The following is an 18,087-nucleotide window of genomic DNA, read 5'->3' on the forward strand; positions in this document are numbered from 1 at the left end:
TGTACGACGGCCTGTCTTTGATTATGTTCTTATATGTCGCATTCACACTCTCACAGACATACATCTTTAACGCTACAATAAATATCTCTGTTATTCATCTTATACGGTTGTGGTCTTTCATTACAGGTCATCTATGTTATGGTCGTATAACATATCATGTATATCACATTTGATATATACTTTGTGTTCGACCGTGTGACACGTTTAAATAAAAGGAGTCCTCTGTTTTTCCATCCGTCACCATTTCTCCTTTTTGAGTTCACACGGTCGTTCCTTACAGGTCTTTACCTGATCTGCTATGCAAAGCTTGCATCGTCCACTCCCATTTATCTAGGACACCGGCTGCTCTATGATCTTCCATCTAATTTCGTATGGAGTTCCTTCATCCTTAAGGCGTCACATGTGGCTGGCCAGGGATGTTACGTAACGTCTTTCCGGAACCCTAAAAGAGGACCTGTGATAGCACAGGCATCGCTTAAAGGCAATTTCGGCCGAACTGATGTATTCCCGAACTCGAGTGCTGGTTGTGTTCTCGCCGCTCGCGTTTCTTCCGTTCACTCCGGGCTTGAAGTTTTTGTTGCCGCTGCTGTTGTGGAAACTGTCATCGCTGCTGTTATTACAGGACGTGGGTCCGGCGATGTCGTCGTAGTTGTTGCTGTTGTAGTAATCATCCCCGGCGGTACAGCTGGTATTACTGCTGCTGTTGCTGATGGTGTCATGGATGCTGTCGTTGTTAACTCTGGGCGTCGGACTGGTAGCTCCGCTGGTGTTGCTGGTGCTGGTGTGGTCGTCATCTCCGGCCGTAGCGCTGGTGCTGCGGTCGTTGTTGTCAGTGCTGGTGTTACTGCTGCTGTTGCCGATGGTGTCATGGATGCTGTCGTTGTTAACTCTCGGCGTGGGACTGGTAGCTCCGCTGGTGTTGCTGGTGCTGGTGTGGTCGTCATATCCGGTCCTAGCTCTGGTGCTGCGGTCGTTGTTGTCAGTGCTGGTGTTACTGCTGCTGTTGCCGATGGTGTCATGGATGCTGTCGTTGTTAACTCTCGGCGTGGGACTGGTAGCTCCGCTGGTGTTGCTGGTGCTGGTGTGGTCGTCATATCCGGTCCTAGCTCTGGTGCTGCGGTCGTTGTTGTCAGTGCTGGTGTTACTGCTGCTGTAGCCGATGGTGTCATGGATGCTGTCGTTGTTAACTCTCGGCGTGGGACTGGTAGCTCCGCTGGTGTTGCTGGTGCTGGTGTGGTCGTCATATCCGGTCCTAGCTCTGGTGCTGCGGTCGTTGTTGTCAGTGCTGGTGTTACTGCTGCTGTTGCCGATGGTGTCATGGATGCTGTCGTTGTTAACTCTCGGCGTGGGACTGGTAGCTCCGCTGGTGTTGCTGGTGCTGGTGTGGTCGTCATCTCCGGCCGTAGCGCTGGTGCTGCGGTCGTTGTTGTCAGTGCTGGTGTTACTGCTGCTGTTGCCGATGGTGTCATGGATGCTGTCGTTGTTAACTCTGGGCGTGGGACTGGTAGCTCCGCTGGTGTTGCTGGTGCTGGTGTGGTCGGCATATCCGGTCCTAGCTCTGGTGCTGCGGTCGTTGTTGTCAGTGCTGGTGTTACTGCTGCCGTTACCGATGGTGTCATGGATGCTGTCGTTCTTAACTTTGGGCGTGGGACTGGCAGCTCCGCTGGTGTTGCTGGTGCTAGTGTGGTCGGCATATCCGGTCCTAGCTCTGGTGCTGCGGTCGTTGTTGTCAGTGCTGGTGTTACTGCTGCTGTTGCCGATGGTGTCATGGATGCTGTCGTTGTTAACTCTGGGCGTGGGACTGGTAGCTCCGCTTGTGTTGCTGGTGCTGGTGTGGTCGTCATCTCCGGCCGTAGCCCTGGTGCTGCGGTCGATGTTGTCGGTGCTGGTGTTTCTGCTGCTTAAAGTGTTGCTACCTCTGTCGTTGTCATTGTTGTTGTTGATGTTGCTGGATGAGCCGTTGCTGTTATTACTTTGCTTGTTAGGACTGGATACCACTAGAGCCTCATATATGATTCTCTCAGCCTCACATTCCCACCCCTTACTGAGAAGTCATTGTACTCCTTGCATGAGCAACCAGTTCTGCTCACGTTTTATGAGTGCCTGCCAATATTCCTTACCTGTTGGGTGCACAACTAAAGGAGACCCTTAAATTGTGTCTATTGAACAAACGTTTGTACTTATGTGTCTGCGTGAAGCGCTTGTCTACTAATCTAAGGAATATTCTTCCCACACAAGTTTTAATGCTGAGTGAGATGCGGGGGACAAACTAGACAACATTACGACGACGTTTCTTTTTGCGGGTGCAAGGGCCCGGCATATAGGAGATGCGGTCTTTAAAGCCATTGGAAGCCAAGACTTCGTTGTAATGGGGTTAACAGTGTCGAAAATTCCATGATTCGAGGACAGGTTAAAGATCCTCTTGCTGACACCCTTCACTAGGTTCTTGAACATGATAGGAGGGTGGCAGGAGGAGGTGTTGATGTAGCATAATCTCTCGTTTGGTTTGCGGTAGAGTCTAGCGTGACATCTAGAAGGTTTACAATGGTGAGGTTAGCCTCAATTGTATATTATGAGTCCTATGGAGCCTAGAGCGCTAGTCAGGTCCTTTCTATCAAGAGCGTGCCCGTTGGCTCATGTAGAGATGGCCAAAGCATCATCTCAGTAGAGACCAAAGAGGACTGAAGGGAACAATTTGAAGTGTTCAATAAGAGCCTTAGTCTCTGTAGCAACGAAATTTCTAAAAAGTTGGGCAACATGATAGCCATAACAACAACAACAACAACAACAACAACAACAACAACAACAACAACAACAACAACAACAACAGCAGCAACAACAACAACAACAACAACAACAACAACAACAACAACAACAACAACAACAACAACAACAATAATAAACAAGAAACGAACCAAAAAAATGTTCCTGATCATATCGAGCTTTAAAATATTTTTTTAAATTAAGCAAAATATTGAAAACATCTGCAGAAGAAGTTTTATTTCTCTCAAATTCTTTAACAGCTAATTTGAATATCTCATTTACATTCTGCGGGAACAACAAATAAATTTCAATAATTTGTGTTATCTCTGTTGAATATTCTTTAATTGAAAGAATTTTAATTACTAAGAGCAATCAGCTGGTTTGTTTAATAAGCCGTCGCTCATGAGTGAGTATTACTTGGTTGAAAGCAAGTACCATGCATTCGATAATTCTTTTAAGTGCTCTGTAGTCATGGACGGACATAGACCCTCTTTCAGCTTTCATATTCTTTGCCACATCAAGAATGTGACAACTTGAAGGACAGAAAATGCTACACCATCACTAGACTAGTATGTATTTACAACTGGGTAAGCTGAAACGACTTAAAATGGTGTGTCGTGCCTAAAAACATAACACGCTGCCGTGTTCAAGAATCGGACCCACAATCTTTTGAGTATTACCAGAAATTTCCAAAGTTTATATTAAACATCACTGTGAAATAGTGTACACGTGTCGCAAACGTACTGCGGAAAGTGTGCTGTCTCAGTATGGGTGAGAAATAAGTTGATCATGACATTTATATACGAAATAAGTTGGTCATGTCATCTGTCTTGTAAATTTCAGACATATGAAACGATTAATTTATGCAGAAATAGTTCTCGGCAAGCGCCCCCAGCATAAAAAAACGGGAGAGAGTTTTCATGACATCACTAAAGATAATCTTAAATCTCTGAACATTAGCACAATCTATTTAAGGACATCGCACACCAGACAAAAGTAGAAAGCGGTCTATAGATTGCAACAACAACCAACGGTTTGATGAAATTTTTTGGTGCTTATCTCCAGCTGGGTAGGCTGGGTGAACATGAAATAATGTGACTTACATATGGACAGAACAAGCCACTCTATCCAGAAATCGAAAACATCTCAGCTTCTCACCCTAACTACTTATACAGCCTCCTTCGCGATCTGTTTATGACATAAAGAATATAATGCTTTCCAGCAATGCAAAATCCTTTTAACACAGTAGTGTGAAGCTAACCATGGGTGAAACAGTCTTCTATTCATTGAACTGTGACTATGCTCTGGGACAATGCTTCAATGGTTTATTCGATCAAATAGACCACGTTACTTATTTTTTTAACGCCTGATACTTATTCTATCGGTGTTTTTTGAGAACTGCTAAATTGCGATGACGTAAACAAACCAACACCGGTGGTCAAGCGGTGGGAAGATAGACGCAAAGACATACACACACACATATACATAACCCCATATATGTGTGTGTGTGTGTGATATAGTATATTACAGACACGCACGTACACACACACACACAATATATATATATATATATATATATATATATATATATATATTAATAAATCTCAGGGTAACAAAAAAAAATTTAGAAATTCTATTTGCTACCAGTGGTCTAGCGAGAAGAAAAAAACTAGTCAATAGACTTTATATTATTCATATAAATACATACAGTGTACATTTAAACACATAAGAGAGATGTCCATAATAGGACAACTAACCCGTTAGAAGGAGCAGTCAAATCCAACCCATTATTAGGGATAATTTCGAAAGGGGATGAAAAATAAAAATATTTACCATCTATTTCCTGAACCATGGTTTTAAGCTATTTTCAGCAAAATGAAATAATTTGCTAGGCCAGCTATCATCAGCAGGAAAGCTAAGATTAACACATAAATATGAGGCACTGGTAGCAAAAAGAATTTCTAAATTGTTTTGCTACCCTGAGATTTATTAATAATGATATAATGATTTTTTTTTTTACTAATTTCTGGAAGAAGATCGGCATTTTTTGTATTTGCTGCCGATAAGAAAACCGCACATGCGCGGTAGATATGAAAAATTATAACATATAAGCACGAGGCATGTTCTATGTATTGCCTTTAAACTCAACTCAAGGAATCTTGTGACTGCCATTAACATATGGGCTGTTGCTGTGGTCCTCTATAGTGCAACCATCCTGAGATGGACACAAGCGGGGATTGACCAACTCGATCGCACTACCCGAAAGACAATGACAATGCATGGTGCCCTCCACCCTAAGGCAAATGTACACAGGCTCTACATGAAGTCAGGTAAAGGTGGAAGTGGCTGATTAGCATATGGGAGTGCATCAACAGTGAAAGAAGAAACAAGGCAGAATATTTGGTAAACGGCAAACAAGACCTGCTACAGTATGCTGCTAATGCAGAAGGATTTAGCAAAAATGAACTTGAGAGTGCTCATGAATTCCGATCAAGAACAGACGACGAGAGAGAAGAAACCCTACTCCGCATGGAATTACACGGTCAGTTCCATCGTGAAACCAACAAATTAAAAGACCAGGAAGCATCATGGAGGTGGCTCAACAAGGGTGACCTAAAAATGAATACTGAAAGCCTAATCATCGCTGCCCAGGACCAAGCATTGAATACCAACTCAGTGAGAAAGAATGTATACCATACAAGTGCAATGGACGTCTGCAGAATGTGTGGGAAGAGGATCGAAAGTGTGACTCACATTGTTAGTGTTTGTGAAAGTCTTCCGCAGAATGTAATACAAGCGTAGACACGACAAAGAAACCCAAAACCTCCACTGGTTACTATGCCATAAGTAATGATATGAGGTTACGGGTGCTTGGTACCAACATACACCGGAAAAGGTAATGGACGAAAAGGGGAAGGCAAAAATCCTCTGGGACTTAGATTTCTAGACAGACAAAGTGTTAGAGCACCGAAGCCCGGATATAGTAACCTTTTGGAAGGACAAACAAGAGTGCCTAATAATTGACGCGGCAGGGCCAGGAGATCAACATGAAAAGGTTGATAAATATGGAGAGCTGAGAATTGAGATCGTTAAGATGTGGCAGCTACGGTGTTGAGTCGATAACCAGTCTAATGAGAAATTATTAATTCCTAGTCGCACCGATTTCCTGGAACTGCTTTCTTTACCAAAGAGGATTCTGTTAGCAAATTCAGAGTGATATCATGGACTTTGCTACTAAAGCTTTGTGACTGGTTATACACAGAAAATGGTTTTGAAAGCACTTTGATTGATGTCAGATATAGACTCAAAGGTTGAGCTTCTCTTTAAGACTCGAAGTAAGAACTTATGCAGTGGAAGAAAATTATTCGATCAAGAATCTGTAGATAGGGGTTCCAAACAGATTCCAAACAGATTTCAAAGAGAAATATTTTAATGAAGTCGGAGTTAAAGCTTTGAAAAACACTCGAGTTAGAACAACTGAAAGTGTAACAGAACTTTTTTGTCACCTTGTACAATTTTTAGTATCTTTTCAAGAGTATCATAAAATGTGCTGAAAATCTGGAAGTGGCATCGACTAATGTCAAGCTGACACGAGACAAATGAATAAGTTAACTGCCATCTCACCAGTTTGGTGATAAAGATAGTTAATATACTTTGCGAAAAAAAAATAAATAAATAAAAGCTGTGCTAAAGCTAATTCTGCCATAAGAGTTTCGTAACACTACTAAAATATTTGAATTCTTTGTCTGCAATAACTACACTGCATTTGCAAATCCCATTAATACGCTTTGATTTATTTATTTATTTGAAACCCCTCATGATTGTAGAATCAGAAGAAATGAATGTTTTCAAACTGAAACCGATCAAAGCACAAAAAACATTGCACAGTTTTACTAATAGAAGTTCAATGAAATCCTAGAAGACTTCGCAGAAAAGATAACTTTTTTTCTAATAAAAACAGTCTTTAGTAATCAAAAAACTTAAAAGTTAAATCGTTTCCAACAAAGCCCGACATCATTGTTTTTGAATGTTTATTTTCTGAAGAGAAAATCGTTTGCTTACATCTCCGTAACTTAGCGATGCGTTAAAAAAGGACCAATGGAGCTACTACCAGACTTAAAACTAAGCATTGGGATCGATTAATTGACCAAGTCTTTCAAGGTGGTTCCCCAGCGCGGTCGCAACTCAATGACTGAAACAAAAACAAAAATTAATAAATAAAAGAATAACTAATTAAGATGAAAATTGAAATATATTAACATTATTTAAAAAAACTTAAATTCTAATGAAATCCTCTTCTTAATAAAACCAGGTGAGGAATGGTAAACAATTAAAATGGAATTCTTTTATATATATCGAACTGACTAGCAAATGGCATTAAACATTCTCATGCTTTAAATGGAATGTAGTTAAGAAACTGGAATAAAAAGGGAAAATAGAACTTCCGAAGCTTATAAAAGCTGGACAGTCACAGATTTTCAACAAATGCAGTATAAGTGAGTCAGTATTTAGGACGCAGAAGTGCGACGAAATCTATTCATAATTTGCGGTTTACGATACTATTAAGAAAAGAAAAACTGGTTGAATCATTAGAGTGTTGGATAGAATGCCTCGTTCCGATATGAGTTCAAATTTTGCTGAAGTCAACTTTGTCTTTCGTCCTGGAGTCGATGGAAGAAAAGGTAACAAACCAAAGAAATAGATTCGTGGAATTATCAGAAGGTCATGAAAGATGCCTTGCAGTAACTCTTCCTGCTCTTTGCATTTTGACAACCATGTCTGCGACTACACAGGTGTCAAACCTGTGTCAAACCATACCGATTTAGTATTGGCCTAAATCGGTATCTTCTCTGAGGGGCCGTCAACCGACCAAGAGACTTCACTTATCATAGTTTTTTTTACCATACACCACTACAAAAAAAAAAAGAAAGAAAGAAAATGTACTTGCATTCATATTTTACCCGCAGTGGAGCTTTTTAATTTCTACATTTATTCCAGTTCTTCTAATTTATGGTATTACGTAGATAATGCATAACACAGTGTGTGCGTATGTTTGTACATACAAACGCGCATACATATATGTACACTATATCTATCTATCTGTCTGTCTGTCTATCTCTCTCTCTCTCTATCTACACACGTGCGCGCACACACACACACATCACACACACACACACATCACACACACACTCACACACACAAATACGAATTTATACATATATCTAAATCTAATGTTGTCTTACCAATGTTTGCTTTTTCTTTTACTATTATTATCATCATCATCATCATCATCATTATTATTGTTGCTGTTGATAGTGTTGTTTTCAAGGGGATTTGAACGTTCTGTTTGTTTATAGTTGAGTTTAATCCTTCGTAAGAATTAATCCACATTCTTCTCTGTGAAATCATAATCCGAAATCCTGCCAGCCGTGCCAGCCGTGCCAGACACCAAGCAGGAAGTAACTCCACCGATGACCTTTATATATTCTAACCTTTAACTTCGCTCCTCACATCCTCGCCTCGTAGAACATCGCAAAACACTCCTCCTGCTTCTTCAGATCTCTTTGTTTCTACTTCCTTTTTCCCACATGCAACACTTCATTCGCATGCAATCACAATAAGATTTTTGACACTTCCTCCATGAAAAAAGATTTTAATAACATAGTCGAGTTAGTCAACAAACTTCTTTTTTGCATTAAATCACCATCGTCGTGGTCATCGTTGCCGTCGTCATCATCATCATCATCGCTATTACCATCATCATCATCATCATCATCATCCTCTTCGCCATCATCACACACATTACCACCACCACCACCACAACAACAACAGCTCACGCGCGTGCACACACACACACACGCACACACACACACACACACACTCACACACACACACACTCACACACACAATACAGTACTTTAGAGAAGTTTACTGTGCTTCACAGTTGCTATGTGTGAAAGTTTCTCCGACTTCCAGAAATTGCACCCTGCTGTGTTAAGAATGGAAGAACACATTGGATAAAGTAATCCACTCGTGCCAAATGTGAAAAAAAAAATCAAACGCAGAAGTAAAAGACGAGATGGTCACGATTGGAATGCCTTTGATCATAGCTTTGCATGATCAGAATTGATTTGAGGTTAAGCAACAACAATCTCACCGAATTCGAACCGACCTGGTCGAGAAATAGAAACAGAAAACAAGCAAACTATCCAACACACTCACGTATGTATGTATGTATGTATGTATGTATGTAATTGTGCATGTATCTGTGTGTGTGTATAGTCACACACAAACACACACACACACACACACACACACACACACACACACGCATATGTATATATGACCGCGAATCGGCAGCCCTAACCACTGGACCATTGCGCCTCCACGGCTATAATATATATATATATATAAGTATGTGTGTGTGTGTGTGTGTGTGTGTGTGTGTGTGTGTGTGTGTGTGTATGTGTAGTTGCATATATATTCGAGTATGTTATTAAAATCTCACCATAGGGATAAACTTATCCTTATGGGCGACTTTAACGCTCGTGTTGGTACTGACTATGAGGCATGGAAGGGGTACTTGGTCGCCATGGTGTAGGTCGAATGAACTCCAGCGGTCTCTGTGTGCTCTCCATCTACAAGGAATTCAGTCTGAGCATCACAAATACCATTTTTCAACAGCGAAATTGTTGCAAGATGCCCTGGATGCATCCTTGATCTAAGGATTGGTATCCCATAGTCTATGTTATCACTAAGAAACAAGATATTAGGGACTTTACCATTACACGTTCCTTTCCTAACTCTTGCCATCTCTCTGACCATTCTCTTCACTGTAGTAAGGCTACGTTCCATCTGAAACACACAAGACTACAAAAGTCATCGGTGCCTAAGCGCATTAATGTTCTGCTTTTGAAAACCGTTGGAAAGCAGGCCGAGCTCTCTATCAAGCTGGACACTGAGTTCAACTCTGTTGACATCAATGATAACACAGAATCATCTTGGAAAGCTCTGCGTGATGCAACGCACTCTGCATCTGCAGAGGTTCTTGGGCTTCTTGTTTGTAAACATCAAGATTTGTTCAATGATAACAACACAGATGTCCAACAGTTGATAAAATGCGCAGCGCTCATAAAACTTTGATAAATGATAAGAGCTCATCCAGAAAAGAGAATGCTTATAAGAAATGCAGAGGCCAGGTCCAACGTACTCTGAGACAAATGAAGGAGGTACTGAACTCCAAGAAGCTGCAGACAGAAAGAATTCTAAAGCCTTCTATGGTGGCCTCAAGAAAGTGTATGATCCTCAAAAGCACGGTGTTACTCCTATTTTTCCATCCAGTGAAGATACACAGTTAACTGATAAATCAGTTATCCTGAAACGACGGAAAGATCAATTTGAAGCCGTGTTGAACTCCACCTCAGTCACTAATGATGACGTCATAATGTCTATTCCACAACACGCTGAAATACTGGAATTGTCTCTAGAATCACAGTAAGGATTTCGTTCTGGTCGTGGCACTATCGACATGATATTTTCCCTCCGACAGGTCATGGAGAAGGTCCGTGAGAAAAATCAAGAGTTGTTCATGATGTTCGTTGACCTTACTAAGGCCTTCGACACTGTTAACCGGCAAGCACTTGAGAAAGTTCTGAAAAAGCTTGGTATACCTGACAAGATGTTGAATGTGATCATCTCCTTTCATGAGGAAATAAAGGCTACTGTCATGTCTAGCGGGTAATCTTCGGCTTCCTGCGATGTTACAAACGGCACAAGACAGGGTTGTGTTATGGCCCCTGTTTTGTTTGCACTCTTCTTTTCAGTGATACAGAAGTATGCTTTTGGTGACATAGAATGTGGTGTCAAATTCCAGTTTCGAACAAGGGGTGAACTATTCAATCATCAGCGTTTCAAAGCCAGAACACTGCTACGCACTAGTATCGTTCATGATCTACTCTTTGCATATGAAGCTGCACTAGTAGCGACCTCCTTATAGGAAGCTCAAGAACTTCTACACCGGTTTTCTGTGGCTTGACCATCAGCATAAAGAAAACGCAAGTGATACACCAACATTGCCTTACTCCTAAGCAAATTTGAGGTGTAAAGCAGAGGCCACTGGTTCATAATTTCACTGACACTCCTATATAGGTTGATGGGAAAACCCCAAAGTATGTGAAGTCATTTGCAGATCTTGGTAGTAAAGTGAATTCGATCGCTTCCCTTGATGGTGAAATCGTCAACCGTCTTGCAAAGGCAACCAACACATTTGGCAAACACTGTCATCGCCTATGGAATGGAGGGCATTAAACTTGACACCAAAGTAAAAGCCTATAAAGCTGCCATTCTTACTATTCTCCTGTATGGTCCAGAATCGTGGACAAACTATAGACGGCACATTAACCAACGAAACATTTTCCACAAAATTTCTCACAGGACAATCTGCAATTATTCACAAAAAGACAGAGTTTCTAATGCCGACCTGTTTAGCAAGTGTAACTGGTGGAATTGAGAGCTTCCTTATACAGTCGCAATTGCACTGGGCTGGCCATGTCATCAGAATGAGTGACCAAAGAATACTCAAAAGTCTTCATGTACTGCTTGCTTGATAGTGGACACAGGAATGTTGGTCAACAATGGCTCAGATATAAGGACAAGCTGAAGAGCAATTTCTTAGCAATGAAGATAGCTCACAACACCTTTGAGCAAACAGCTTTGGAACAAACAAGATGGAGATCGTTGTGTCAAAATGGTATAAAAAAACTTTGTTGCAACCAGCATTAACAAGCTTCGGGGTGCAAGGTAAAAGAGAAAGGCGGCTGCAAATGTGCCACCTGCACTGACCTGTAATCCTCATACTTGCAGGATCTGTGGGCTTTCTTGCAAATCGTTGGTGAGAATTAAATGTCACATTCGACATAAGCATTATGACTGACAAGGAAAGAGTGGGTTGTCGAAAGCGACGGGAGAGTCCATCACACACACACACACACACACACACACACACACACACACACACACACACACACATATGAAGACGCACGGCCTTGAGGTGATGCTGTGGTACTCACGATAGCAAGGTCATGGGTTCGATTTCCAATACGTTGTGTTCTTGAGCAAAACACTTCATTTCAAAATGTCATTTAAGCAAATTCTTCATTACTTTCAAACTTAATTGTCACAAAGGCAGTGAATTTCAACAGAAATATAAAAAAAGGGTTAAGAAGAAAATGGAACACTTTAGGTATGTCTTATCTTTAATGAAGAATGAGGTTTAGATGGTAGTCCTTTTAAAACACTCGTGTAATTCTTCACAGCCTGCAGGTAGTGACGAGTTCTGTATTGCTTAATCACATGAATTAAGTTGAAGCTTGCTATGTACGAAATCTTGGAGATATTTTTTAACTATTTTCAGGAATCCAGGTACAACGGCAGGATAAGTCGGAATGAGTATGCCTGATTAGATGTTTTTCACCTGAGTCGGTAGCAATATTAAATAAGAAGGATTTACTTGGTTATGGGTCGTGACATTCAATATAAACTCGTCAGGACAAAACTCGAGACTCTTTACGTTTAGATATCGGTTATCTCTTTGTTGTGTTCCCCCAAAATACCCAGAAATACATTCTGTAATAATTAATGTGTGGGATAAGAAAGATAACGAGGTGTGGAGTAAATAGACAATAGCACCTACATGCATTTTGGTTTTCTTAAGAATGAACCCAAGAAGAGGTTCTGCGATAACTAATTCATAGGAAAAGGAGAATCGTGTATTACAGAAGTTTTTATAACCTGTTCAGCAGTGGTTTATATTTTATAATAAAAAAAAAACTTTCCTTATAAAGTCTTGTTTGAGCTGGAATATTATCTGCTCATTGATAGAGTGGAAAAGCAAGAAATTTGAGAGAATGGTTTTGCGCATGTGTCCAGATGTTCGCTAAGTGGAATTTATCTTCTTTTGGGATCACTTATTTGTTTAGTTGTCCTATGTAATCGTTCCTAAATCCATCATTGCATTCGATGGCATGAATTAAATTCTTTGAAGATTCAAGTGCTTTTTTCGTTCTTGGCTCTCAGATCAATAATATATGTTCTCATGGATAATGATGAAAATTTCTGCATTTCTTAGCTCATCCGTTGTAATGAAAGGCAGTGTATCTGAAGTGCGTTTGACTTACCATAATTCTTCAATGTCTATTGCTTTAGCCTTTTCTATTCCATTCTCTGTTAGATTAGATGCCTGTTTTAATTCAAGGAATCTTTTGTTCTGAACATCCGGATTTGAAACAATTGTTCAGATTCTTCTAGCTAGGTTAAATGCAATATTGGATTTGGCATATTTTGGGTGGCAAGAAGAAAATAGTAGAGTCCGTAGGTTTGTAGAATATGTCGGTTTCTATGTTCGTGTTATTCTTAACAATCAAAATGTCTAAGAAGGGTAGTTGATTATAGTTAAATTCCATGGTGAACTGAATTCTATTATTGATGCTATTGAGTATGAATTTGAAATCACTCACTTCATCAAGGTTGTATATCCACAGACTAAGGCAGTCATCTAAGTACCATTTCCAATTTTTTGAAAGCTGACACCATACTTTGTTTTGGCTTGTTCATACAATTGAACTTCTAGATATTACCATGTCTAAGTTGGGGTATGTTGGGGCAACTTTTGCACACATCGTGGTTTCGGATATTTGTAGGTATGCATATTCCTCGAAAATAAAGTTATTTTGAAGAATGAATTTTAATCCTTCTGTGATGAGTTGTTGATCAATTCGGTCTGGAAATTCATTAGGGAATTTGTTTAGGGAATTTGTGGGCTGGTTGCATAAAGCTTTATTACATTAAATGAAGCGACTGCGTTAACTTTTTTGCGGGAAATGGTTTAATAGGTCAAGATCATCCCTAATAAACTTAGGTGTAAATTTTAAGAGATGTTTTAAGAGCATGTGAAGGAACTTGTTAAGACTAAGTTTCATAGGGTGGTGCTACTACAATCGTCTTAATTTGAGATCCTTCAGAAAGCGTATATTTTTGTAGACTGAGTGCGGTTCTTTGCAGATCTCATTAATTGTTTTATTTTCGGGGATTTTGAGAAGTCCGTAGAAGAAACTGGTTTTGGCTATAAAATTTGTTAGATAATCATTTTGTTTATTTTATATATATATTCTATATATCTATGTGATGCGTCTATGTAATTATGTCGAGCCAGATATCATAGTATACCGTACAAAGTTGGGTGTAGATGCTACTTTTGTTTATCTGGGCAGCATATTGTTGGCAGATAGCTCCTTAGATTCAAAAATACATCTACGAATTCAGAAAGAATCTGTAGCATTCGGGAATCTTGAAAAAAGAGATTGGGAAAAATCGAAGCATCACCAACACGACCAAGCTGAACGTTAACGAAGCATGCGTACTAATGATTCTATCGTAATCTTCTGAAACAGGCAGTACACTGCAAACCTCTCAAGCTGCTTGATCGCTTTCATAAATAATGTTCGAGACACATTCAACCTCTTCAAGTATCGAAGTAAAACACCTGACACAGAAGACCTTACAAGAGCAGGCCGCATAAGCAGTTAGTTACTCATCATAGCTACTCAGATGCGTTAGGCAGGCCACATTTTGCATATGGAAGATAACAGAATTCCAAAGAAGCTTTTCTGCGGTACACTGTAAATGGAAAACATGCTCAGCACAAACCACAAAGAAAAAAGTTACAAATACTGCATAAAAGGCAACTTGAAAGAACTGGAAATCGATGTGAAGAACTGGGAAGAACTAGCTTTAGAAAGAGCTGAATTGAGGAAACATATAAGGAACATTTGATAAACTTTTAAAGAGGGTCACCTTCAGAATGAAAGGCTAAAGTGTTGGTTCCGGAAGGACTGTCATCAGAACCTCAATGAGGACATAGAGTACTGGAGGCGTGAAACGAATGGCCAACTACTCCTTTCCAAGGATGGGTATGTTAACCATTTGAAGTTCCATGAAAGATCAACTGTATGCAATGTTATCTCTCTTAGGCCAGGTGATTCAACATGTGTAACGTGGGAAACTGTTTGCAAGTCGACAACAGGTCTGACAGCATAAATGACATTACACAAAGATTACGCAAAGTGACCTGATCAATGCAGTGGAAGATACAACTTTCGTCTATCACCTGTGTTTCAAACTATGTAGTGAGACTAAATAGTCATTTGAGAGGTCACGGACAGAAAGTGTCAGAAATACCACTGACGATGAAGAAGCACAGAGAAAGAGAGGGGGAAGAGGGAGAGAGTAATTATTTGTGAAGATAGAGCAATCACCAAGTATGTGGGTGTTCATGCATGAGTGAAGGTGTTTGGTTTAATGGTTAGAGGTTTCTACTCTCGATTATAAGGTCATGAGTTCGATTCTTAGCGGTACGTTGAATCTTTGGGCTAGGCTCTTCATTTCACGTTGCTCCAGTCCACTCTGCTGGCAAAAATGAGTTGTACTTGTATTTCAAGAGACAAGCTTTGTCACATTCCGTGTGATGTTGAATCTCCCTGAGAACTACGTTGAGGGTCTGTGGAGTGCTCAGCCACTTGCACGTTAATTTCACGAGCAAACTGTTCCGTTGATCCGATCAACTGGAACCCTCGTCATCGTAACCGACGGAATGCCAGTTGATGTATATATGAATCTTATTGATTTCGCTCTTCTGAACAAGTAAAATAATGACATCAGTATATTGGCTCGCTAACGTCCCGAACATCTTCGCATGCCTTCTATATCTGACTCATTGCCTAAGCTCACACAACTCTGTCATAATAACATGAAATTGTCTTTCTAGTCGACACAATTCACACATACATTACGTAACCAAAGACGTACCACAAAATCTATTTTCAATCCAGTGCCTGAAAATACAATTGTCATAGATAGTGGCTGACACTGCAGAAAGTCTTGTGTTTTTATTATCTAATCTGTTGAGGTGGGTCTGTTCCTAAAGCCTTAACAAATTTACTCATAATGTTAAATTTTATGCGGTTGATGTTCAACTTAAACATTGGAATATTTACATAAGTCCTTCAATTCCTATGGAACGCAAGCCATCGGTAACTTTTTTCCACTTCTATCGATTTGGGGCTGTCTTTTCTGCTCCTATTCAGTTGTAGCCCTGCTTTTTTCAGCTTTGCTGATCTAGCAGCTTCTTTTCGAATTTTGTTGCACCGTATCATATATTTTCCTGAGGGAAGGCCTTCCTCTCCCAGGTCTTGTTGCGTTCTGAACCGTCATCGATGCTTCTGTAATTTTGCTTTTTTTTTTCTTGGTAGGGGTGCTGGGCCTATGCTGGGCCTATTTACTTCCTCAGGGAAGTTGTGGCCCATATTAGACTGGCCTCTCTACTTTGATCTGCCTTGCAGAGACGCTCTACCAGGAGCTTGCATTCTACTGACATATCTTTCTGGATCACTGAGGCACGCATTCCACTACAACTCAACAAAAACCAGTCATTGTGGTGGTAAACATTGATTCCTGTACAGAAAACATGGACACTGAAGTAATCGCACAAGATTGTAGATTTCGGGAGAAAAGATTGTATATGTTTTAAGAACTGAAACACAGAGAAGATGACAAAAGACAGTGGATATCGATTGAGTTTGATGAGAGTGGTAAACAATTTTGGTAGTAAACAAAATTGGTGATAAATGTAGAAAGAAAAATATGCACATTAGCTGGTAGCGTCAAACTGTTAGAGACAAGAAATTTACCAATTATTTAGCTGGAATCTACTGTTGCTTTCCAGGCATATGAGTATCTCTGTAATGTTGTCAGTAAATGGCACAATCAGCTGAAATTTTATGGCGTTGAGGGATGAAATACGGCTAACACATCCAAGATAAAGTGCATGACAAGGAAGACAATCCGGTTTAACCCACAATGTCAGGGCATGTGCAACAAAACAGCGTCTGTTCTTAATAAACAAATGTTTCCTTAAAATCTACAACCCTTAATCCAACACTTTTATTTTTTTTTAAAGGCATCACTGTTTCTTATAGTAGAATTCATTTAACGAGATTTAATATACGAACATATAAGGCCAGAGTGCTGAAAATTAATGCACAACCAAAGAGGGAAACGTAATTGCAAGAAAGTGGAGATCTGTCATCTAAAAGATTCCTTCTTTAAAAGAAACACCATCCATCGTGCGAATGCCACATGTAATAAGCAGCAAATAATATCATACATCGGACTAACTGAGAACGATTAAAGAAAGCATTTGTCAATACCCTACAAACTTTTCCAAGTGCATATAGTAGAAAAGAGAATATATAAAAATATCACTTTTCCGCGAGAAATCTTAGTCACAACAGCAGCGCTCTCTGGAGAGTAGTGAAGACTTACAACTTCTGCTTTGCCAGGAAAGTCCACATAAATTCCATCTAGTCCTAAGCAGATCAGAGTTAATAGCTCCCAAATCATTGTAAATTTTTTTATACTGATTATCATACTAAAATCTGTAAATGATATTGAATTAGTTACCGGGATCGATTCATTCAATGCATCCAAGATATGAATAAACGTCCAACAAAAGGAAACTATCAAATCTTGTTGACACCCCACATGATATTACCATTCCTACCTCTGCTTTTACATCCACGGGAGGTAACTATGGTGACCTACGCGAGGTCAAGGTTTAGACGTACTTATATAGCTTAACCTGTGATATAGACACACACATGTGCACAGACGCACGCTATCTCTCACACACAACTGTACGCATACACACGCACGCACACATGTATGTATGTATGTATGTATGTATGTATGTATGTATGTATGTATGTATGTATGTATGTATGTATGTATGCATGCATGCATGCATGCATGCATGCATGCATGTATGTATGTATGTATGTATGCATGCATGCATGCATGTATGTATGTATGTATGTATGCATGTATGCATGTATGTATGTATGCATGTATGTATGTATGTATGTATGTATGTATGTATAGAGAGAGATTGAGTGAGAGAGAGGTACCCTAGCTTCTCCACTCGAACAAGCTGAATTAGTTTACTATATATAAATATTTGCAACATTTTAATTCTGTGCGAGTGTAACAGTGTCTTTTACAAGGGAATCTTATCTCTCTTCCAGCCATCATTATGTGGAAATATTTTTTCCTCAACCTAGAGACTGACGCGAAGAGAGAAGTTCCTGATCAAGTAATTGGTAGCCCAGCATTTGATTATTGATCATGCGTATCAACATTAGTCCAACACCTGAGCTTATGATTGTCTTAATAAAATATCTTTTTAATTTTTCGTTTTTGTATTTGGCTTACAAG

The 18,087-nt window shown here is 39.9% G+C and overlaps 1 protein-coding gene across 1 annotated transcript in view; it reads left to right on the forward strand.

Annotated features, from left to right (window-relative positions):
• Positions 1-10,291: 10,291 nt before the first annotated feature.
• LOC106867231 (uncharacterized) overlaps positions 10,292-18,087 on the forward strand; it is an 8,960-nt gene continuing 1,164 nt past the window's right edge. Inside the window, exons 1-2 of the mRNA XM_014912043.1 lie at positions 10,292-10,500; positions 17,274-17,400. Coding sequence (XP_014767529.1) covers positions 10,292-10,500; positions 17,274-17,400 — 336 coding nt within the window. The remainder of the gene's footprint in view (positions 10,501-17,273; positions 17,401-18,087) is intronic.

The sequence above is a fragment of the Octopus bimaculoides genome, chromosome Z (assembly GCF_046866305.1).
Source record: "Octopus bimaculoides isolate indiv1 chromosome Z, ASM4686630v1, whole genome shotgun sequence".
In the NCBI taxonomy this organism is placed as follows: domain Eukaryota; kingdom Metazoa; phylum Mollusca; class Cephalopoda; order Octopoda; family Octopodidae; genus Octopus; species Octopus bimaculoides.